This window comes from Columba livia, chromosome Z, assembly GCF_036013475.1.
Source record: "Columba livia isolate bColLiv1 breed racing homer chromosome Z, bColLiv1.pat.W.v2, whole genome shotgun sequence".
Taxonomy (NCBI): Eukaryota; Metazoa; Chordata; class Aves; order Columbiformes; family Columbidae; genus Columba; species Columba livia.
In genome coordinates this window covers 15,715,933-15,740,077 of record NC_088642.1, presented here as the reverse complement: position 1 = coordinate 15,740,077, position 24,145 = coordinate 15,715,933, and the positions used below count along the sequence as shown (strand labels likewise).

At 39.3% G+C, this 24,145-nt stretch overlaps 2 protein-coding genes across 5 annotated transcripts in view; one reads left to right on the top strand and one right to left on the bottom strand.

The window, feature by feature from the left end:
- Positions 1-24,145, bottom strand: part of IQGAP2 (IQ motif containing GTPase activating protein 2) — a 131,698-nt gene that overhangs the window by 20,440 nt on the left and 87,113 nt on the right. For 2 of the 4 annotated variants that reach the window (XM_065047367.1, XM_065047368.1), the window contains 12 exons: positions 22,426-22,550; positions 20,218-20,381; positions 11,771-11,861; positions 7,428-7,589; positions 6,134-6,276; positions 4,986-5,156; positions 3,386-3,469; positions 2,611-2,682; positions 2,388-2,457; positions 1,851-2,059; positions 980-1,129; positions 40-203 (listed from right to left, as the gene is read on the bottom strand). In XM_065047367.1, coding sequence (XP_064903439.1) covers positions 40-203; positions 980-1,129; positions 1,851-2,059; positions 2,388-2,457; positions 2,611-2,682; positions 3,386-3,469; positions 4,986-5,156; positions 6,134-6,276; positions 7,428-7,589; positions 11,771-11,861; positions 20,218-20,381; positions 22,426-22,550 — 1,605 coding nt within the window. The remainder of the gene's footprint in view (positions 1-39; positions 204-979; positions 1,130-1,850; positions 2,060-2,387; positions 2,458-2,610; positions 2,683-3,385; positions 3,470-4,985; positions 5,157-6,133; positions 6,277-7,427; positions 7,590-11,770; positions 11,862-20,217; positions 20,382-22,425; positions 22,551-24,145) is intronic. The other 2 variants (XM_065047369.1, XM_065047370.1) reach the window with 1 other exon arrangement.
- Positions 13,389-17,871, top strand: F2RL2 (coagulation factor II thrombin receptor like 2). Its single transcript, XM_005505935.3, has 2 exons — positions 13,389-14,023; positions 15,719-17,871. Exons 1-2 carry the CDS (start codon positions 13,966-13,968, stop codon positions 16,804-16,806), a joined length of 1,146 nt encoding a protein of 381 aa, XP_005505992.1. The 5' UTR covers positions 13,389-13,965; the 3' UTR covers positions 16,807-17,871.

Here is a 24,145-nt window from a genome sequence, read left to right as displayed (position 1 = left end):
TGAACTGTCTGCCACACAAATTAACTAAATTTTACATACTTTATTTCTTCTTCTAGAGCAGTTTTGAAGAGTTTGAGAAGCAGATATTCTTCTCGTTGATTGGAGGCGTAGTTGTACAGAGTAAAGATGACTGTATCCATAAACTTGGTTGATTTGTTTTGTGGCATCTGGAAGATCAGCTTTGCCAGATATGTGGGATTAGTCTACAAAACAAACAGATGACTTAAATTCTATTGTTCAAGACAAACTACCCCTACCTACAGTGCTTTTAACATTTCCATTAATACCAAAAGTATTTCTGTTGATTCCTATATGTCACTTTTCCGTACTGGCTTTACTTTTTTTCCCCCCAAATCCTAATGTATAAGAAACACCAAATACTGCACAATTAGATATTTGTGAGTAGCCCAAGTAACGATTTTGTTTGTAGTCTCCAAACAGTACCTTTGTGCATCAAGTCTGTGTATCTGATAGCAATGACAATCTATGAAATGCCAATGGCTACCTACCAAGAAGGCATTGCATACTACATGACCACTTAAGCAACAGAGGGCATCTGCCCTTGGAAGATCCAAGAGTCTCTAGAAAAACTTCAACAAGATGAGATAAAAGGAGCACAAGGACAAATGCATTATATGCTATCAGCTGCATAGCAGACAGTTTGCTTTCCTCCACATGTAATGCATAGTAGCAGTGACAGTAACTTACATGGACTAAAAGATATATGGAAGAAAACATTTATCTTTGGCTTCAGTATGGACCGAAGTTATCCCCCAGAAAAAAAACAAAACAAAACACTATGTTTTTTGTATGATAAAGACAGCAAGGATTATCACAGGAAGTATTAGAAGTGGATGATGCTGCTACAGTCTACATACTTCACAACCACTACTACCAATCACTTCAACAAAGCAAGCAATATATTTATAGTTTTTCTTTAACAGTTCACTGCCATGCTAATTTTTACATTAGTATTTACCTGTAAAAGGTAGAACAAATGTTGATAAGCCTCCAGTTTTTTTCTTCTCTCTTTACTCAAACCTTTGATACCCTGTTTGTCAACCATAACCATCTCCTCTAGCTGACTTTTGCTCTTTTTGTTAAGTTTCTTACTGTGAAGTACAACATCCTGCAGACAGAGTGATCAAAAGTTTAGACTATATGTTCACAAAAGGGCATATTGAAAAAAATTAACACTTTTTTCCAACCATTAAAAATGCTGTATTCCTCCAAGAGCTCTTATTAGCAACTTGTGTTTTGCTGCTCTGTTCACTAACCAGTCTTTTGAACATCTTTATCTTGTCACATCTTATCTTATCTTGGCTTGCCAACAACATCTGTCTGGGAAACCTGATCTCGTGCACACACTCATTCATCATTTATTTAACAATGAACAAGCTCTCAAGTATGATCAGAAGTTTACTGATGCTTGAAATCTGCCAAGCAATTATTACTGTCCACAAGTACCAAAACAAAGACTGACATTCGGTAGCAAACTGTCATACCACTCAGAGCAACCTCTAACAAGGTATTTTGACAAGATTAAGACAAACAAAGAAAGCACTTAATTTAGCAGGTGTACTTTAACTAATCAAGGGTGAGTGAGCACTGGCACAGGTTGCTCTGAGAGGCTGTAGAATCTCCACCCTTGGAGATATTAAAAAGCTGTCTGGATATGGTCCTGGGCAACCTGCTCTGGTCAACCCTGCTTGAGCAGGAGGGTTGGACTAGTTGACCTCTGAAGGTCCCTTCCAACCTCAACTGTGCTGTGATTGTGTGTTGAAGGAGCTCAGGGTTACACTAAGTGTTCATTGCATGCTACCAAGGGAGTCTGAACAGAGCCTGCTGACCTGAAGAGTGATTCTGTTTTTCACCAATAGTCCAATCTTTATATCCATTAAGTTCAAGTCCTTCTCCAGCTGCTGATTGGATCGAATTTTTGTAACCACTTCTTCTCTTAACCTTGTTACTTCTAGTTCTTCTTGAAAGTCTAAGTCACTTTGGTCCAAGAGGTAGGCAAATTTGCGCAGGACAGTCAAAGGTGGATTTTCAGCACCAACTATAGTTGAAATAAATAGGCTTGTTAGTTGACAGAACACTGAACACCCCTAAAACCCTCAGGAAACTGATCACTGTGCAGCAGATTTTGAAGAGTGAAGAGAGAAGTTTATGCCAGTTAGAGCAAGAGTTGAATATTTTTGTCCAACTATTAAGTACAGATATCTAAACCAGTTTCAGCTGTAAAACAAACCAGTTTACAAACATTTGTGTCTGCTTTTGAATGGAATAGGGGACTGAGAAATCCCAGGTGAAAGTTTTAAAAAAAAAAGTCTGAACACAGTAACATACTTCTCCCAAATACACAACATTCAGCTGTTACCACTTACTTAGTGTTCTGTAGTCATCCCTGGCTTTGTTTGCTCTGAGAAATGCTTGGATCTTCACAATTTCTGCATTCTGAAAGGGCACAAGGTTAGGCAAAAGAACACATTTCTCCTCAGAAATACGCTGCAGAAGCAGCATTCTATTTCCTGATATTATCAAACTGCACGTGCAGTTGTATGACCCTGTTTTAATGCTCTTTTTTCCAAAATGGAAAAAAATACTTACGTGATCCTTGAAGTATTGCAGCCGTTTCCTATAAGCTCTCCTTGCTAGCCACATTTTGACCCATGACTGAATCTGAAAATTAAATAAAATTAAATAAATACTTAAGAGACACTGCACAATCTGTTTTGCATGTGTGTGCTTTAAGCTAGCTTCTGACAATCCTGTTCTGCAGGCATGTCATTCTCACATACTTGCGGCCATAGATGACTGTACCACTGGGCTCCTACAGTCTAGTGCCCAGATTAATGGGCTTGAACTGAAACAGCAAGTTGAATTCAAGGCCCTATCACCTACCACTCCTGTGCAGCATTATCTTTGGAAGTAATTTTGACACTGGGAGTCTCAGCTCTCAGTTGTAAACCAGCCTATTTCAGAGACAGTAGATCCTATCTGCAATCTACAATCTACTCATAACACAGCATCCCATTAGCATCTCAAAAGAGTAAATACTTTTTAGACAGATAGATTTGACAGCTTTTAATGAAATAGTAATATACTGTCAGCTCAAATATTTTCTAATTTAGTATTACGGAAAGGGGAGAATCAGGAAATCTGTCTTATGAGCCATACAATTTCAGCAAAGCCTGATAGAAGTCAAACACAGCTTTCAAGAATAAATTTGCTTAAGTTGCCCATTAAACAACTTTCAACACCATACAAACTTCTGGAGCACAAATCCCTCCAGGTTGTGCTCCTTGTCTTGGATTCCCGGCTGATAGAGGACCAAGCCAAGAGATAAAGTGCACTCAGGCCCAAAAGCACAGTGGGATCTTACCTTAATAATAGCATCAACGTTGCCTTGAAACACCTTTAATCTGTCAACATAGCTTTTCCTTTGTTTGAATCCTTTCCAGAAAGCCTATTTTATGACAGGTGGGAGAACATTAATAAAATATTATTTTCTTATTAGTAATAAAGTCTATATATATGTACACCAAAATCAGCAGCAATTTTATCTTGTGGAGAAAAATTGACATGTGGTAAAAATAAAACTAAGGTGTAAGTAAGCTTGCCTCTATGTCTTTATGGTGCCCTGATATACTTCATGACAATTTTGGCCAATCTCTGCACACTTGATCCAATGCCATTTGCTTCCCTCCCCTGAAGCCATCCTTACTTTTATCAATGGTACAACTGTATCCTTTAGCATCCTAGTCACTGGCTTCATCCCACACGGATCAAGAGTCAACCAGCTCTTGCCTACACCATCCAAAAGCTGTCCTCTTACCTAGCTGGGTCCCTACTGTTATTAGCCTGGTCTCCTTTCCAGTCTCTGGTCTTCCAGAGTCAATTAGGACCATCTTGTAGCACAGATAAAAGCCTCCCAGCTCCCTAACTTGGCTCTCCCTTTGCTAGCTCAGAAGCAAACTCTTGGTAAAAAACTCAGGGTAACAGCTACTCTCACCACCTTCACCAGTTTGCCTTTCACCTCTATCCAGTCAATGACACCAGTGTTGTTGGTTACTTGTTGTGTTTCCACAAGCCATTTTGATTTTAATGCCCATAGAAAACAATCAGAGAAGAACTTTGTTTACCTCATTTCTGCATATTTTTGAACATGAATTCCTCAAAGAACAATATAGTCCTTTACTAGGCTCAGTCACCATGACAGAAAATGAAAAGCCTATGCAAGCAATAGTTACTAGTGGTAAAGATGTTGATCATCATGAATTATTAAATTACTATAGACTAAAAAAAAATATTTGTACATTTCGCTATATTTTGGGAGGCAGGGGCTTTATATTTTTTCAAGACTGGAATAAATTGATTCTAACAGGAGGTGGCTATTTCACAATTTTAAAAACAGTGTGCATGCATTTCTCAGTGTTCACACCCTCAGCAGAAACTTTCTTTTATACTCCTTCTGCAGTTCAGCAAACTGAAGAAATCAAAGAAATACTGCCAGAGCCTGAGAATATCAGGGCAGCTGCCAGGCCCTACCCAGTTATGACTTCATGGAGCAGAGGCAAACCACTTCCAAATAGGAATAGGCTAGAAAGGAATGTATTTAAGTCATGCTTTGCCAAGGAATTTTTGCTTTAATACTCAACAAGCATCTCTCAATCTGTACTGTGTATAATTAGGTGTATCATGCAGAAACTAAACACCTCAGAATAAAGCCAGGAGTATGTGCTTTTGAGTTTCTCCCACTGAAGTAACTTAGACTGCAGGTAGATATGATCCCTTACAAGTGGGGATTTGCTGTTTAAAAGAGCAGTTACTCCAATGAAGACAGTAACGTATTTGTAGATGTGGAAGTTTTAATGGCTGCTAATGAAGACAGACCTATTCAAGAATTTGATCAGTGGCAATAGTGAGCCACATCACCTGCCACATAGAGAAAGTTGCCCAAGCCTCTTGTTCTAGAACAATACCTGTATTTTGATGGTAGATGGTTCCTGGTTTCGAAGGTATGCTTTTCTCTCTTGGTATTTCTTTCTGACTAAGAATCCCCTTGCTCGGGCTTGCAGCTGAACAATCAGATTTTCATTAGCAAGCCACAGCTGCTCTCGATTGTAATCTGCTGTAACTTGCCCAACAACACTCTGTTAAGAGATCACGGAAAAAGGTCACTTAAAACCAAAAAATCTGAAGCCAAAACCTTCCTGGAATTTGACCTCTATTTTCTCCATCTGTACAGCTTACGCTCATCCTGTCCAAGCCCCTCTGATATACTCATAGATTTTAATCAGTATGAAGGAAGAGCTAATTTGCTAACAATGAATGTTTTATGAAGGAAAATAAACTCCTCTCAAGCCTCAGTTAACTAGGTGGACATGCTATCCTGAGACATTTTATATATACCCTAGAAGAGTTCTGCTTTCCTAATACTTCCAAGTTTTTTTTGTAGAAGTCAGACATCTAGAAATATTCAGAGTCAGGGAGCTCACTATGAAGAAGCACACTGAAGTAATTCTGAAGTCGGAAGTGCAGAAGGACATAAGAGCTCTTCATGCAGAACAATAAACCCATAGGCTAGATGGGCTGCATCAGAACAGATCACACAAGCTTCTGCACAGTTTATTTTTTACTTTATTCTGTTACATTTCATGCCAGCACAGAGCTTCTACATAAGAAGGATTAACTATCACACTCATCCTGTTGAATCTGGAGATATGAGAATGCTGTCAGATGATTAAATTTAAACAAAACAGTGCTTCCACCTGCCACCAAATACATAATGAAATTCCTTCTCACAGGTCAATGTGAAGTCCAAAAAATAAAAGGATATGAAAACAATCAGACTTGCCTACCATTGGTGTCTGCTGCTGGCCATTAAAAGCAATGCTGTAAACCACAGTTAGGAAGTCTCTGAATCATTGTTGGACATCAGACAGGAAGCTGTGCTACCATTTTCTGCTTAGACTTAAGGTGCTGCTATTGTCCGAAGCAGATGCTGAACTAAAATGATCTTCAGTCTCACCCAGCACAGCCTCTTGCATTGATATTGCTACGTCTGGCTATCTTTCTCTCAAACACTTATGCTGCATTTCCAATAAAAACAAATGCTTCAGCTACCTACCTGGATTTCTTCACCAGTTAACCATGAAGTTTTTGGTACAACTCCTTCAGGGGCAACACAGGTTCCTTCCTCTGTTTCCACATTGTAATAGTAATCATACATGTTTTTCATTACAAGTTTAATCCATGGACTTTCATTAGAATCTAAAGATAATGCATACCATTAGCACACATTTATGTTCTGTTACACGGACAAATAACTGCATTCCCTATGTATTTCCCATCTCTACATTTGCTAGAAGCCCATTTTACATTCAAAGTCCCTATATGTTTTAGGCCAATTTGCAGTAAGGATGTTTTCAAAATTTGCAGTTACATGAATCAGGATCGTTCTTCTAGAACAGTACAGCAACTAGTACAGATCCACTGCTAGCTTCTCCAAAACCCAACATGCCAAGTTGGTGCTTGGTCCTGAAACAGTGTATGTTTTCTATCATCACTCACACAAGTGGAACTGAGACTGTGTTTATAAAAAAAATATTGTCCTCTGACCAAATGCTAGGCTTTACTGACACTTAGCTCACACTGGACGTTTCCTATGTCCACATCATTGCCGTCTTCAGTGCTTTTGTATACAAAGCTGTATCCTGACAGGCAGGAAAAGCCTCATATCCTCACAGACAAAAGGTCTCAAGGTAAAGCTGGTAAGGTCAGTTGTGCAAAATGCCCTCTCAAAACACATTGCAGGATGGAACATATCTACTTTAAGAAAGTGTACTATACAGACAGTATTTTTTTCCCAGTTGTTGGCTAATTTTGGCTGCATTAGCTATGACCATCTCACAGCTCTTACATGACAAAACATCGCATTGTCTTACTATGGGCAGATTCTAGCCCCAACTTTAACTGATACCTGCTGCTCTGGCAGTGCAGTGATCATAACCAAGCCATGGAAACTGGCAAAGTCTGGCCTGACATTTAACAGTAACCTGTAAGGTCAAAGTGCCTTCTCTGCTAACAGAGAAAATCAGGGAATAATATGGATTTCTTAGAGGGTGGAATAGTCCATTGACAGTCACAGAGAAACTGCCCTAAATTCACTCAGAGGCTAGGTTTGAGATTCTAGGAGTCTTAGCTAGACTCTGGAAATAGCTAGACATTTCTCAGCATGCACTGTGGTCTGGATGTGTGCAGCAGTTCAACATCATGTAAAAAGCACTTGAGCAAGTGTAACATTTCAAAAACCAGCAACTGTGGTCTTCAGTTTACAGAGATATTTATGTAAGCTTCTTCTGTGCTAGTCTTCCAGTTGCCTTACAGAGATGTGCAACTGTCCTCTTCAGGAAGGTTTTTACCTTCTCTAGTTTTCAGCTGCTTGGCTCCTGAGAGGTTCCTGAAGTAGGCTTCTGCACACTCTGCAACAACTCGTAATCCAAACTTGGACTGCAGTATCATCAGGATTGGCTCTGAATCGCCCTTCTCCAAGCTCTTGTTAATCATTGATGTTCCAACAGCCACTAGGGTAAAATAATGACATAGAAAATTAAGTGGTTTGTACTCTACATACCCACAACTCTAGCCTCCAGCAACTTGATAATGGACTTCTAAAGCTGGCACACACAGACAGCATGACATACACAGCAATTCAGTGCTTCACCCACTTGTAGCTTCCTTCTTGCTTGTAAGGACAAGTATTTCTGAGAACAGCAAGCTTGTTAGACAGAACGCTTGCACTCCACCCAGGCTGGGATGCACCCACAGCATGACAGAGTGGTCTAAGGGCATAGCTTCTCCTCCATTAAGCATCACACCAGATAACACCAGGTCAGGGGCTGAGGATGGCAGGTACCTCCCATTCAGCCTGATCTAACAGACAGGCTATTAAGCAGATCACCTGAGCTTTCTACAGATGCATGATGTTACTAGCCTTTACAGAATGAAGGTGTAAACCTTAACATTCACTTCTACTATGCAAAGTGGGAATAAACCCAGTTGCCTTGTACGATGTTGAAACACTAACAGCGTCCTAGTCAGGATTCTCAAGCAACTCTGTCTTGTCCTCACTGCCTGGGAGCTTCTCTAAAGCTGATATAGCAAGTTCATGCCCTTGAGTTTGCCAGAGACACAGCTTTTGCTTCCATGGCACATAAGTGATACTGTGAAGCATGTTCAAACTTTGAGGATTTATGAAGTTACCCACACTCTTATTGAGGACTTCCTAACTGTTATTTGATTTGTTGAGGTCCCACCATTACTTGAGGAGCTGATACCACCATATCTGACAAGATGTAGAAGCACACACTTCAAACACACTAGAGTTACATGCTGCTTTGAAAACTGCTGCTCTGGTTTTAATGGTGTTCCTTGACATCTAAATTCAAGATTCATGCACAGAGGAGCAAGTGAATAGACATGTATGGCTAGAACATACATTATATACTGGGTTAAGTGAATCTGGCTGCTTTTGCATGCCTCAGCTGCCCTTCACACTGCAACACCAATCACTTCCTTATCTTGCGTGTATCCAGATGAATACAAAAATGTCTTCTCCCCATGCTCAGTGCTCTGCCTATACATTTTTTCCAGCCAGAGCTCACCTAAAATGTGCTTAGTGTCAGAAACCTACATATAGGAGGCAGATGAGAGTTGGCAGGTGAGCATTTCAGCAAAAGAAATTTTTTTGTGGCTAGTTTGACTAAAGTGGAATGGATACATTTGGCTAGACAACAATAGAACAATCTCCATATGCATTGGCATCCAGCTGAGAAACAGTAAATGCACAACACTACACCACCACCATCTGGATTTCTACCACATAGCATCCTGCTATTTTTCTGTGCTTTGGGAGAGGCCCATGCCAAGCACACATGTGCTCCCCAGAAAACTGGCAAAGACTTTGTACCACAGCTGTGGTATTGCAGTGCCCAGGCATCTGGCCTCAGTAGCCAAGAAGCTGGAAAAACTGGGAAAGCTACACATTACCAGCTTGCTGCTGCTGTCCAGGGGGCTCTGGGGGGGGTCAGCCCTACTTAAATGCAGCCCTGTGCATCTGGTCAACTCTGGTCACCCATATTTGAATGCTTTTCTTCCTCCTTTTCATCCTATAATTACAGGTGCCAGAAACTATTGTTATGAAGATAAAAGGGCACACAACTTAGCTAACAGTAGGTCCTCTGCTGCCTGACTTTTTCTTATCCTTTAACTAATTATTCCTGTGTTTTAGAAGGGAAAAGTAAGAAAAATATTTAACAAAGAAAAATACCAATTCAGTAGAGGTTACTCCTTTACATTGGAGGGCTAACAATTAATATTGTGGCTGTTGCTCTAAAGAAAGGCCATGTGACCTCTGTAAAATTATAAGCTAAAGAGAGCTCAGTCATCACCAGCTGTAGGAGACCTGTAAGCTCCAGTCTGCTCCTGCAGCAGTTGTGATGTCAATACCAGATCAACACTGTGAAGAGCTATTTTCTGCACCCATCCTCCCTTCAAACAGCTAAGATACACAAAGATGCAGCTGTCTGGTGTGATAAGCCTCAACCCTCAAACAAGGCCAAAGATCAGCGTTTTCCTGTAATGTGGACTCTCTCATGACAGATCCTGCTTTGACAGACACACTCTTCCTGTACAAGACCGAAGGGTGGTTATGGTATCTATTCCTGAAGGCTATACAGCTCATATATAGCCAGTCTGATTCAAAAGGTGAAGATGATGCAAATTGAACAAACAAAGAATTAGGAAGCACCCAGCATTTACTGAACATGTCTTCCTAAATAAAGATACAAGATAGGAAGTCCTTACTGACAGGGAAAAAAACCTTTAAACATTTTAATACTCTAGTATTCAATCTTTATATAAGGAGTAAAAATTAATTTGGAAAGAATCAAGACTGTTTCAGAAGAGCTGTCAGTACCTTATTTTACTGCTTTTTTATTGCCATTACAGCAGCAGCCTCAAAAATACAGTTTGTTCTGACTGTAGCAAATATAAATCTTTGACTGCATTGCAAAAGTTTTTGAGTGGGAGGTGGGGAGTAGTTTGTCTTTCAAAAACAGCATCTCTGAGATAGAACAAAATAAAAGTTTATTTTTAAGTTGTGATGAAGCTGAACTAAGTTTAGACTACATGAACACAACATGTTAACTTCCTGAGACAGGATTTGTTTGTTACAGGAAGTATCAAGTTCCGTGCTATGGGGAAATTTTAAATCTCAGTGTTTAGCTGCAAAAGCTTAGAGCACTTCTGAGGAATGTGCTGTGCTGACACTGCTTCCTTTCAACCCAGAGGGCAGAGTACAAGAGATTAGTAGTTATTTCTACAAGTGACTTGTTAAAACAGTGCTACTGATCACACTTGATTAAGAAAAGCTGTACATTTACTACAACTATAGTGCCACACACTTAAATGAAAAGATTTTACTGTAACAACTAACTAGAAGATGGAGCAGTGGCTTATCTTTAGTAACATCACATGGTGCTGATACATGGATAATGCTGTGCTAATTCCTGAAGGCCATTTATGAGATACATTCTTAATGCTTTTACACCAGTGGACACAAATGAGGATGTTTTCAAGTTGTTCTTCAGCTTTAGCTTACATCTGTTTATAAGCTATGCATTTCCTTCCCTTCTTTGCACTCAGGTGTTTCCTTGTGCCTCTGGATGGCATTGTGGGAAGCCATTTTTGTCCACAAAAGAAGGGATCAGCATTCCTGAGTACAAGAGCTTGGTTGGGACAACAAATGTGCGTCTGATTCCCTCAGAAAACACAAGCTGGGTGCTTTTCACAACAGATGCATGACCTACAAAAATACTTCAAGCTTCTTCAGTATATCTGGCTGGTTACATTAAGGCTGTACTAATTGATTAAATAAATTCTAAAGTAATAGTAACACTACACTCAATGTTTCTGTAGCAGGGATGGAAGACTTTGTAACAGCTAGCTGTGTTTGTTTTCTTCCAGCCTTGGCTGGTGTGTGCTGGCCCCAGACAGACACATGTAGGGGTGCCACCATGCTTTCCAGCATGACACACACACCCAGCTACACCTTCTCTACATCACTGGCCACTCAAAGTTTATTACATTATGGATATTTCTCTAATATTACTATATTTAATCCTTTGAATTAAATATAGTAAGAGGATGTTGAGTACACCCAGTACATAATGCTCTGACAGGGCAAGCCTCAGCATTTTTCCTGCAGGTTTCCTCCTCTTTACGGATTGGAAGAGCATGTGCTTCTCCAAAAAGCCTGAATGTTCTTTGTACGCTATTTTTAAAGTTAATACATTCCTTTTTTTTTTTTTTTTTAATGCCCTTGCAACATACATCAAGCTTTTAGTCTTATATAAGCAAAATAAGCTCTTGCACAGTATATCCCTCCCTGTTCTCCTTTTCTTCTGTTTCACCAGCTATGTGAAGGTACACTAACTCTAGGGATCTTGGTCATATTGATAACTTATATAACCAAATCCACTAAATCATTAGCCAAACTGTAAAGATTACCACTTTAGATAAAACCAGCACCACCCCTGGATATCTAAGCCATCCTGTTTTCAGTAGAATAAAGAACATGCATTAATTGCTTTTGATGTATTTTACAGGGCTGCCACACTTTCCTGAAGTGGAAAAAATAAATTATCAATTCCAGCTTTTGAAGACTAAGAAGAACAAGAACAATGCAGATAAAGTCAATTCTCACAGATCGCTGCTTCTTTTATATTGTTATTGGCATCATTGATTCCATTTTGTATTTCGTCCAGCCAGAGAAGTGCTGACTCATCTTGGGATTCCTGGAAAAGGAATAGAGAAAAGCCATGAAAAGAGTGAATTATAACAGAAGTTGTCTGAGCATACTGATGAGCTCTGATATACAAACTCCCCTTACAAAGTCCTTGGACACTAAAGATAATTTGACCACTTAAAAAAAGCAATAAAACACACATTCTATTTACTGACTTGAATAAAACCCTGTTCAAATACAAAGCTCTGAAAGTTTTCATACATAAAAGACATGATCCTGCTACAGATGAATACGAATTTTGAGCAAAGCTAGAAATGTTTTCATTTCCATGATACATAAGCAAAGTAATCTGGGTGTCAAATAAAACCACACATTATCAGGCAGCACTGTGATATCTGTGTGAAGAGCACAAAGCAGAAGACCAAAGGAAGCTGGCTTTCTTTCAGAATCCCTTATTTGGAAAGGATCCACTTGTGTACCTGAGTATGCATTACATTAGAAAATAAGGACAAAAACTGACATACAGTGACAACTCAGGTTTAGTAATGATGACTTAACACAGGCAACTAACATTTCAAGAATTAAACAGAAGAGCAGATACCACTCTTCTTACAGGCTAACAGTGCGTGGCATTCATCCCCAAGTTAAAATAGAGTATGTAGGAAAGAGGCCTCATCATCCCCACTAACCAACTGTGCTCCTGCTGCCCTGGTTCACAGCTGAACCAGCACTTTGGCTGAGAAAATAAGGTTTTGGGGCTAAAGAGACATTTAAAATCTAATCCAGTAGGCGAGGGAACAAAATTCATTCTAAAGAGGAAACAGGAGTGCCGGGTCTATAATAGACTAATGATGAAAGAAACAGGAATGCATTCATTCGATAAAGATCTAGGAGTATCCGCACACAAATATTTCACCAAATAAAACCCAGAAACTCTCTCAAGCTTATAGAGTGTGGATAAAGAACCCATTTCACAATGGATATCCCTGTTTTTGCACACAATTCCAGGGCAAAAATCCAATAAATGTGTTATCCACAGAAACTAAAGACAAAATGTTTAAAAAAAAAAAGGAAAGATAGACTCTTCAGTTTGCATCATATATGTAAACAAGGTAACAGAATAAATAAAATGAAGTAGTATCATGCAATTGCATGACAGTGGACACACACCACAAGTGTAGCATAAAATTAGAGTTAACACTTGAGAGACTATATACTAAATTCCTAAATTACAGCTGGCAATTTTGTGAAAAGGACTCGGAAAAAAATTCTGTATCTGGTGTCCAGCTTCTACACACCAAATACAAGAACAGACACAAATACTGCTCTGGAGCCAAGTACAGCTTATGCTGAGCCTCGTTGCCAGCTTGGAAGCCAGACCAACGCTTGGGCTAATTTGGTCTGCTGGAAGCAAGCTGTTGTTGTTTGGCATTCAGGGAAGGAAAAATAAAAAAATCCAAGCAGAGAAAAACGAAGGGAATCAACAAAACAGCAGATGAAAATAAGGGAAAGGTTTCAGAGCCTGCGGGCTGTGAAGGGGTGGGAACTGTCTGAGCAGAGCAGGCAGCCGGACTGAAGGAGCACAGATAGTTAATAGTGGGTAGGTAGGTAAAAGGCAAAGCAGAGAACAGTTGTCTTAAGACATGTTTGTATGTATGGCTTGCTTTCACCTTCATATATGCTAAACTGGGAACACGACACTTCCTCAAGCAGAATTCAGCGACATGGAATTTCAGTCTGTGGATGAGACCTTTCAGGGTTTAATGAACGCGCCCTCTGATATTTTGCAGAAAACATCTCTTTTTTTTCCCCTTATATCTGTATGTACACATTTCAGTATAACCCCCCACATCGACTTCAGGCTCATGGTAAATTAGGAGTTAAATTGCTGCTGTAAAGCAATATTATCTGTGTTGGGCAGAGGCTGAAACTGAGTCATGTGTGCATATTTGGATACGTCACACCCTCTTGCTGTAGTAGACAAAGAACAAACTAGCTACTTACTATAAACCTCATGCATACAGGATGCTTCTGGAGAACAGATCAATCATTCTCTAGTCTGCTACGCAGGGGAAAAAAACCCCACACGAAATGCCACTTGAGATGAACTAGAACAGCATCATTGTTTTCCCAGCTGAATTTCACATACTACAATGAAGATACTGTTTTTCAGTGGACTGCTGTCTCTTAGCTCCTGTCTTCTCACAACAGGTGAGTCCTCCTTTCTGTACCTATTCTATATTTCAGTCTTTATCAAAATATGGGCTTTTTTATTATGTCTGTGCTTTGCCAAATGGATTGTACATGCATCATTACAGACAACTATATGCTAGGAAGCCTCACTTATGGCAGATTTTTATTCTTCCATTTCAGTGACACCTTGCCTCCCCCCCCTTGCCCAAGTCACTTTCTATAGCTAGTTTAAGGGATCTTTCTGCACTTACTGAAGGCAGATCTTCTCTATAGTATTTCTGTAATGATCTGATAATCATAAACCTGTAGTTTTGTTCTTTCTGCTTTAAAACATTCGACAAAATTACAACTTCAGGTGGTCTTATAGAAGGAAATGCTCAGATAACTGTTGTGACAAAAATAACTAAAGGAAATGATCAAATAATAAGCCTAGTTTTTTTCCTCACTAGAATTAAAACTGTTTTCAAACCAAGATAAGTTTAATGAGTTGATTCATATATACTATATATATACGCACATGTATGCACATATATCTTAAAGAGTGACTAAAATCCATTTTCTGGATTAACCACCCAGGAATCACTCAAAGGGATGCAGACTACTAATTATAATTTGAAAGCATTCTACCATAAATCTGCCAGTGAGGACAAAAAAAAAAACACCCTGTTTTCTGTGGTTTTTTCCCATACGGAAGGATAAAAGAAAAACCCACAGGTTTAATCCAAATTTCAGTTAACTTCTGAATTCTAGTTTCAAGATGCATGCTCTAAGCTTTACACTAAGTCTTTTGGTATTACACATAGCTAATACAATTTTTAAATTACAAAATTGATTACACTGCTGTTTATTCTGCAAAATTTATTTTGTAAAATACTTTCTAAACCCATGTGCTCCATACATTTGTGCTTCATCTGGAAATGTCAATGTCTGTACAAAATTCTCTACTAAAGACTAAGAGTCAGGCATTAATAAAAGTGTCAGGACTGGCTTTGTCCACATGTTAAGAGTGTTTATTTACTGAAAATTTTCCTGCTGCATGAAAAGTTGTATTCACTTACCAATAAATCTGATCTAATATCAGCCCAGTCATTTCAGTTATCAAGATTAACTGCCCTTTCTCAGTTATGAGAAGCTGAAAAGATCTATTTTGCTTTAGCCAGAAGCTGAAGAATACAAAATACTATTATTAATTTGATATGCGAGACCAAATGAGTTTTTTCAGTTTTCTAATTTATAGGTTTTTAACCTGTGTTAGGCAGGACAGTGATTTTTGCATCTTTTACAGTCATGCATTTCATCCACGAAGTGACAAAGATAGTACCACTGTTTGCTTTTCTGATCAAGCCTAGGCCAAGGCTGCTGCTTGAATGATGAATTACAAACATTGTTACTATGGGTCAAAACTCTCTAGCTGAGAAACATTACAGAGATGTCTGTTATTTTTTGCCAAAGTTACTGAAAGCATGCAAAATTCAGAAAGATCAGGTCAACACTAAATTTGTGCTAAATTTACAAGGTTACATGAGAGATGACAAGTGAAAACTGTCCTTGTTCATTTGATATGAACACCCAAAGCAAAGGAAAATGTCACCAAATCTTTTAAACATATATCACTTTTCACAAGGATGTTTACCTTTCTCTTTACCTGAAGGTGAATTATGTTGCTAATTCAGTTATTTGCCCTTTTTAACATTTTAACTTTTTTTTTTTAAGCTTCAGAATTTTCGCTGAATGGCTCTGCAATTAAAACTGTCTCTCTTATCAAGACTTTTCGTGGAATTTCAGCAAGAGACTATGATTACATCCCTCCTTATGCTATAGAAGGGGAGACAAAATCCATCCATATCAGAGAAGACAAATGCTCTTCAAAAAAGTCAAATGACTCCACTTTAACAGAAGTGAACAACACCACACTTGAATACTTGACCAGCTCGTTGAGCACCAAGCTAATACCTGCAGTCTACCTCAGTGCTGTTTTATTGGGTGTGCCATCTAATGCCATCATTTTGTGGATGTTAATCTTCAGGATCCGGTCTGTATGCACTGCCATCCTCTACACAAATTTGGCGGTTTCAGATCTGCTCTTCTGCATCATGCTGCCCTTCAAAATAGCGTACCACATCAACGGGAACAACTGGATTTTTGGGGAAATGATGTGTCGAACCACCACTGTGGTGTTTTACGGTAACATGTACTGCTCCATTTTGCTGCTCACATGTATCAGTGTTAGCCGCTATGTGGCCATCGTTCACCCTTTCACCTACAAGAGCCTACCGAAACGTGCCTATGCCATCGCAGTCTGCGCTACCGTGTGGATCATCGTCTTCCTTTATATGCTCCCCCTTTGCATAATGCAGCAAAGCTATTATGTGAAACAACTGGGCATTTATACGTGCCACGATGTGCACAATGCCTGCGAAACCATATCTTCCTTCCAGTTCTACTACTATGTTTCTTTAGTCACGTTTGGGTTTTTAATACCTCTCGCAACTATCATTTTCTGCTATGTCTCAATTATACGAGCACTCAAGACTCATGAATGGTTCTGGTATGTTAAAGTCAGTCTTTTGATCCTTACTATCTTTGCTATTTGCTTTGTGCCAAGCAATATTATCCTTATTATCCATCACATTAACTATTACTATAACAACACAGATGGGTTGTATTCTTTTTATCTAATTGCTTTATGTCTTAGCAGCTTAAACAGTTGTCTTGATCCTTTCCTTTATTTTCTTATGTCCAAAATCAGAAGTCAATCCAATATTTATCTAACAATGGTTAAAATTTCCAGGGAAAAATGAGTTTAGTTCAATATTTATATTACTGGAATTATGACTTTGTATAGTATTAACCTAGGCAGCAAAGCTCAGGTACAGCAGTTAAACTTAAATTTAAAAGTGTTAAAAAAATACAATCTCAGTAAAAACTTACTTGCTTCCAAAGACCAGACAAGAAATGTCATCAGAAATACATTTCTTCAGCCCTACAATTTTACCACATATATTGCAACATCTGGTGTGCCTAGACTCAGGGCTCCATTTTGTTCTGGGAAGATCACTTTCATGTCCATGAAGAAGAAACTAGAATATCAGTGACCACAGCCTCTGAACATCAGAAGAGAAGTCAATAGCTGAACATCACTTTCAGGGCCATTCATGATTTCCAAATACTTAAAGTTAGCTCTCAGCCCACAATCACTGCAGGAACAGTGGTGTGAAAACAAGTTTTTGGTGCAGCAGAAGTGGGAACAACTAAAAGCACTTAATGTGCCTGTGAACTGTAGAACTTTGTGGAAGCTCCCTGCCACACAGACAAGGAAGAAAATACTGCCCTGGATTTTGAAATAAAGGGCCATAGTCCCTGTAGGTTCAAGGAGCAGTAAATATACAGCTGTAGACACAATTCAACCTCTCCTATGAGGCTGCTTAACCAGCTTTGCTCTGGAGACTTGTTCTTCCACTTCCTCAGTGCCTGTACTCTTCTAGCTCATGAGGATTGCTGGGAGCTAACCCTTATCAGTGTGAACCCAGGCATGTGTAATTCTTGCTTTGTAAGCAAAAGAGTGAAGCTATTTTGCAGTATTCTCTATTTCCACATCCTCACAGGAAATACCTTCAGTGTTACAAATACTGAAGCTAGTTATGGTTGATTGCCCACATTAATAAAGCAAAGGGTTAGCTTTTACATTTACAGAAACTCAAAAGCTACATATATACTGAGTATAAGTTCTACAAAATAAGCTCAGTGGCTTGTGTTTGTATTTGTTAATTCCAGAATGTGAAACAGCAATAAGAAAGAAAGTGTTTTACTTCAGCTTGATAATAGCATTGTAAAAAAACTTAAATAAAATCATTTGCACTGGAAAATGTCTTCAAGGAATCTGCAGCCTGGTAAGACCCATCTCCCTCCCCCCGCTCCAGTTTCTTCTGGTTTCTAATTAGTTTTAATCATGCCATTCCCTCAACATACACAAGAGCAGATTTCAAAGATAAATTTAAAGTAGTCCAGATGTTACACAATTATTCTAAATATAAAAAGTGACAACTATAAAACCAGTATTCCTGTCACTCAAAAAAATAAAATAACACTGGAACCATTTCAACATTTGGCACATCTGTTTAGCTTTTCAGTTATCCATAATACGCTTCCTAAACACAGAGTTTCTCTTCACTGCAGCCTGAATACACTTAGTTTAAATGGCCTTGAGAACTGTTAGAAGCTGTGGTTTAATATTACAGGAATAAATAAATTCCAGGTTTGCATTTTCAGTTTCAAGCAAGGAACAAGTAGGTGTGACCTGAGATTAAGACCAGTAACAGGAGATCTGGGTTCAGACTACTTCCTCAAAGCCACCACAGCTACAAGGACGTGACAGCAAGCTGGTTACAATAAGTGAGCAGGTTTGACCCATATGTTTTTCCAGACACTGAGGAACACAGGAAGTTCACAGGCAGGCCTATCTGATCCTTGTAAATCAAATACTTCCTTTTACCACAGCTCACTCTTAAAACATGCTAAATGCGATTAAAAGCAGATCTGCCTTATAAACAGGACTCAGAAAAGTAGAGAATAGATTTCAGACTTATTGTACCGCTTTCTCTATTCTGTTGGGGATTTTTGTTTGGGTGTTTTTTTTAAAAGGAAGTTGAAATCATTTTTGCCTAAAGAACAGTGTAGGTAGTAAGTCAAATTAATGCATCTGAGTATTTCTTTTGGGAGTAGATACCGTACAATGTGTTGTTTTCTTCCTAAACAAAATTGGTGTGGTTTTTTTCACCATGAAGGGGGAAAACACAGAGGTGTTTTAAGTATTTGTCAAAAGACTACAAAACCAAAACAACTCAGGAGAGAAAGGCCAGCAGAGGTACTTAAGAACATCACAAATTTTTGAATGACAGGATTTTGATGAGATTGCACAGTTTTTGTTCTGAAACTTGGAGACACCCATTTGCTTCCTACCAGCACATTCACACAGGGACAGGAGCAGGCACTGGGTTCACACATGGGGAGCCCAGCAGGAGCCAGCCCAGGCAGGGCTGCCACATGCAGATCTCTGCCTTGGGGACATCTCTGCTCACAGCACATGCACAAAGGGTCTGGAATGTCCTGGGCCAGCACTGCACAGGGCCACCACCCTCAACAGCCTCTTCATAAGACTACCAACCCTGGACTTTCCAGGACAGGTAAAGTAATCAGCATGCACTAAACCCTCCCCTGCACAGACAAAAAGGGAGGTGACTTTTCAGGATCCAGTGCTCAAAGAAACCAGCACTGACCCAAGTAAGAAATTGAGATGTGCTAATGCCTTTCAAAGTCTCTGGCAGAGGACTACAGAAACAGTTTCACAGCAGGTACCACAGGTGAGGTGGCAAGATAGCTGGCAAGTGTTTCTACAAGCCAAAGTTCAAGGACTTTCTCCAGCTGACCATATAACTTTAGGAATGCATTATGCAAATCATGCAGATTTTATACATCTTTTCTAGACAGTGGGTATTTTCAGTGTTGTGCTAGTGGCTGTAGCTAAGCTTGTGTTCAGTCACATCCTGCAAGCTGTTAGGCTGATCTTTGTTTATGCTTCCCCGAGCAGTGATGCTAACCAGGGCAGTGCTTTTGGGCAAGCAGATAGCAATATCCTGCTGAGATGGGTTTAAACTGAAGGCACTTACAGGATGGACAACATGTTGTTGTATGATAAAGCCAGAACTGAAATACGTACAAAATTCCACCATTATAAAAGACCAGTGTTATGCAACAGACTGTTCAAAAGTACTTCCTGGAGGTTTAAGGGAAAACATGATCCCTTCAGCATGACTATGACTCATTTTTGACAAAACCCTCAATTCCCACCCATTCAGTAACTACCTGCCTAACATAGTTTAGTAACCAGATCCTTGCATAGACTCGTAACTACATCAGAGCTGCTGCTGCTCACGTTTTTTAATAACTGCAGCAAGCCAGTAGAATTAACAAGCAGCAAGGTGGCACTCGCACAGAATACATCTTAGTATTAATACATCAAGAAGTAATTCCTTGTGCCAGTCAGAATAAGGTGTAGTGAAAAATTACTTAGTGCCACTTTGTTGTCATTGACTTATTTACTACCCTGTTTGCACAGCTAATTCAAACATTGCAGGAACAGAACAGGGACACACATGTAAGTGAAAAGTATTGGCATTTCAGTTCTGACAAAGCAGCAACAATCAAGCGCCAACCTTGCATTTCTGTACTTTGGCTTGGTGCAGAACATCCTGATAATGCCTTGCATTTGCTGGTCTCACATCTTGCAGCTTGGCTGTGGGCAACAGTAGTGTTTCTAGAGTTTTCTCAGCATTTCCTTGGTCAATTGCTTCATTAATTTGGCCAATTGCAATGATTCCTATGAAACAGAAGAGTTAAACATGCAGTTACCAGAGAAAGTTGTAACACCCAATATCAGATACAAACAAAGCAGTAACACGAAGAACAGAAAAATCACATAAAAAGAAGCAGAGGCAGCAACAGCAGCTGATTTAAAATTATTTTTGCTCAAATATTAATGTGAATCTATTAAGTTGTACAGTTTTCCTTTCTGCCACAGTTATTGACCTATCTGTATCTCCCTTTCCATAAAAATCAAATTTATCCTTGTCAAAAAAAGGCTTCCCTGCTTTCAGGGGATGAGTATCTACATGAAGCTTAAGGAAAGGTTGGGTGTGACATCTAAATATGGGCACCTACATATTGGCTTACAGTGCTAAAAGACTTACTTTCAACTTTTTTTCAGACCAGATTACTTGAAAACCTCATTTGGACACATGCATACATACTGACCTACCCACCACAGTGCTATATAGTATATTAACAGCTTTCTTTAAATTTCACCTTAAATAACCAATCTGATAATGGTGGCATTATGAGAAACCAGTTGTTTTTCTCAAAACAGTAGCACTCAGGACTTCAGCTGGCAAGTAACATGGTCCAGTGTATTCCATAAAACCTCTAACTCATTTTCTTCAGACTCGTCTCAGCATTTTAAAATCAACTTCCTCTGACCCCCAAACGATGCTGAAATGTGCTGCTTAGGGTACTTTCTCCCTAAAGCCATACGAGAATGGCACCAACCAAAGGCTTCATGGCATCCCTGCCAGTGACAAATCACCTCCCACACCCGTGACAGCCCAGCTGGTGGGGTCATGGATCCATGACCTCATAAGGCTTTGGGAATAAGCAACTTTTCTGGGGCGCTACCAAAGAGATCATGTGGACATGGAGGCTTGCTTATGTAGACAGAGGCCATCCTTCCCCCCCAAAAAGGTAATTATGTCAGTCAAACTGCTCAGCATCCCTCCCTGCCAGAAGGCACACATTGCCAAGTAAGCCACAAGGGTCCACAGCCACCACTTGACTAGATTTAGAAATGAAACAATCCAGTCAGTTTTAGTATTTCTGTAATATAACTGTTCTTTTAGCAGCATGAAACACATTAGCACACACAACACTGATGGCAGTGTGGGGAAGGCACCAACACCATGTGCCAGTGCCACCCTGGAAACAGCTAGCCTACGTCTTACCAAGACTCTCAAACGATACTCCAGATCGCTTCCCAAATGGCTAGAGGTCTGAAAGCTACCCTCTTCCTTTCCTTGCTCCAGCAAATTGGGCATAACTTGACAGTTTCATATTTTGGTTAAAAACAAACAAAAACACGCAACAACAACCAAAAAAAAAAAAAAAAACAAAAAAAAACAAAAAACACCAAAACAAACAAAACCACAAACCAAAAAACCCCAAACAAAACAAAACCAGAAACCCACCACTATATTCAGTGGAGAAACTTCAATCTTTAGCATTTTTGAAGCCCAGATGACCAGCTATCGTGTTTCACAGCACCGTTTTAGGGCAATACAGTTACATTCAGCTGCAAAAATGATCTCTAAATCCATTTATATTAGAAAAAGCACACATAAGAAGCTACTCTCAGGAAATCAAGTTACCTAAAATAAGTACAAGACAGATAATTACTGCACAAGTCCTTACAAACTCCCTTGTGAAAAACAAGGGCTTGGAAATCATTTAACATTAAAACACACTTCTCCACAGGACACTGCCTGTAATTTCTACTTCTATCCCTTAGTACATTCTTTGCTTACAATTTCTGCAAAATTCCCAAAGCAAGACCATCCAGTGCAAATACTGAAATATACTGCCAAGTGTACATAAACGTGGCATTTGCAACATTGCAGAAGGCAGGGACCCTAGAATATCTTTCAGCCAGCCAAATGACCAGCAGTATTTAAAGAACATTTAAAGAACAACTGCATCCAAAATTCTTTAACCTCTCCTCTCTTGAAGTGTCTGTACAATGCCCTTCAGCACAGGAATTTATGTACCAAGGACCAGACTATCATCTCTACATGCAATGTAGAGGAAGAATTACTTACTTTCATTTTCTTCTTGAATTTGCATATTAACCATGTCAATGCAGTTCTGGATATCATTCCAGCTTAAATAATCTTGGCCTTGAGATGAAGCCTCTGACTTAATAGACAATAGTGTATCAGCGTAACTACAAGAAGATATAAAATAGATAAATGTATTTCGTATACAAGATAAACTGTCAAAGAATTAGTCAGATGTATCATCTATTATTTAGTGCCTACTATTTGTTTTCAATGAATGTGTCTCAAACTAACTCATCACTTGCCAGAAATTATACAGACATGCAATCTGCTTTGCTGGTTCTATGCATGCATTTCAGCATCTGAAAAAATGGCCTTATACACTGATTCAGACCACTTTTCTTGGCAACATGCGATGATGGTAATACACACACTGGATAAATGCTTTGCTGTATGGCACTACAGATAAATTTGGGAGAAACTATGATCAGCTTCTTGCTACGCTAAGTCAAAGACCAGAATTTCTGCCCTAGCATCAGGTAGCGGCACCTCCTACTACCCCCACATTTCCACCATGTGAAGAAAGATGGGCCATAGACAGAGGAAGGCATGAAAAACAATTATTCTCTCCCCACAACTCAGGGTTCTCCATGCACAGGCTCTATAGCATGTCTGCTCTTAGAAGAATCAAAGATCAAGATAATCTGGAAATGTTCACAGCAGTATAAACTCAGGTATGTATAAGTTAAATAATTGTAATAGTCCTCAATCAAGCACACAATTGCCACAATACATCAGATCAAGTATTTGTCTTTATTTCCAGAAGATGTCTGAGTAAGGAGTGGTTACCAGGAAAAAAAATATACAGGGGAGAATCATAATTTCCTACTTATATTTGCCCTTCCAGCATTCAGGAGCCTGAGTTTAAGGGCTTTGTGATCTGGAGGCTAAGTGTCACTTTAATAGTGGCAAACAATGCTGTGCTCCATTTATCTACTCTAGTTTGAAATTTTATATATTCTTGAGGAATGAGTCCTACTATTTAAGTGTTTTGTGAGATGGCAGTTCCTTGTGTGAATTTTAAACTTGATATTTGATAGTGCTAAATCTTTTCTGATTCCAGTTATCATAAGAAAATAAAAACTAAGTTAAGCGAAGCTGGCAACTCATGTTCCCCACAACATGCACACTTTTGCAGACCTATGGCATTTTTCCCCTAAATTCTCTCTTGCAGGAAACACACTCCGAACTAGTTCTTCTTTTCTGGTAGAAAACCATTTAACACCATCTCCCTTGCTGAATTTTCTCTAGCTATACTGTATTCCTTCCGGTATTGTGCAGTCAAAGCTTCCTGCGATGTTCAACATACAACTGGCAGCACAGACTTACATAATGGCACGAGAAAGTTTTATTTTATTCTCTGCTCCAGTGAATTCCTAGTGTTTCTTTTGTATTGACTAGCAGTTTAATTTAGAGATCAGGTCACAGTAACACAAGCCAAAACTGCTGCACTTGGACACTTTGGGACCCATTTATAAATATTGATAATGTTGCTTCTCTTGCCCACGAGCACCGTTTCACACTAGCAGAGACCAAGTGATAGATTGATTTCTTTCCTCCTTATGTCATTCTGCACCTTCTAACCAAAACACCAGCCTCTTATTCCTGTGCTGACTGTCCGCTTTCCAGCCTTGAGACACCTAGCAAGGGCTGCTCTCAGATTGATGTCTGCTAGCAGCCTGGTGAAGATCTTCAGCCGCTG

What these genes read in the sequence shown, in the direction of transcription:
- F2RL2 (XM_005505935.3), top strand. Translation starts at nt 13,966, where the DNA reads ATGAAGATACTGTTTTTCAGTGGACTGCTGTCTCTTAGCTCCTGTCTT. An exon ending in CTCCTGTCTTCTCACAACAG is followed by an intron (nt 14,024 to 15,718) that starts GTGAGTCCTCCT and finishes TTTTTTTTTAAG; the next exon opens with CTTCAGAATTTTCGCTGAAT.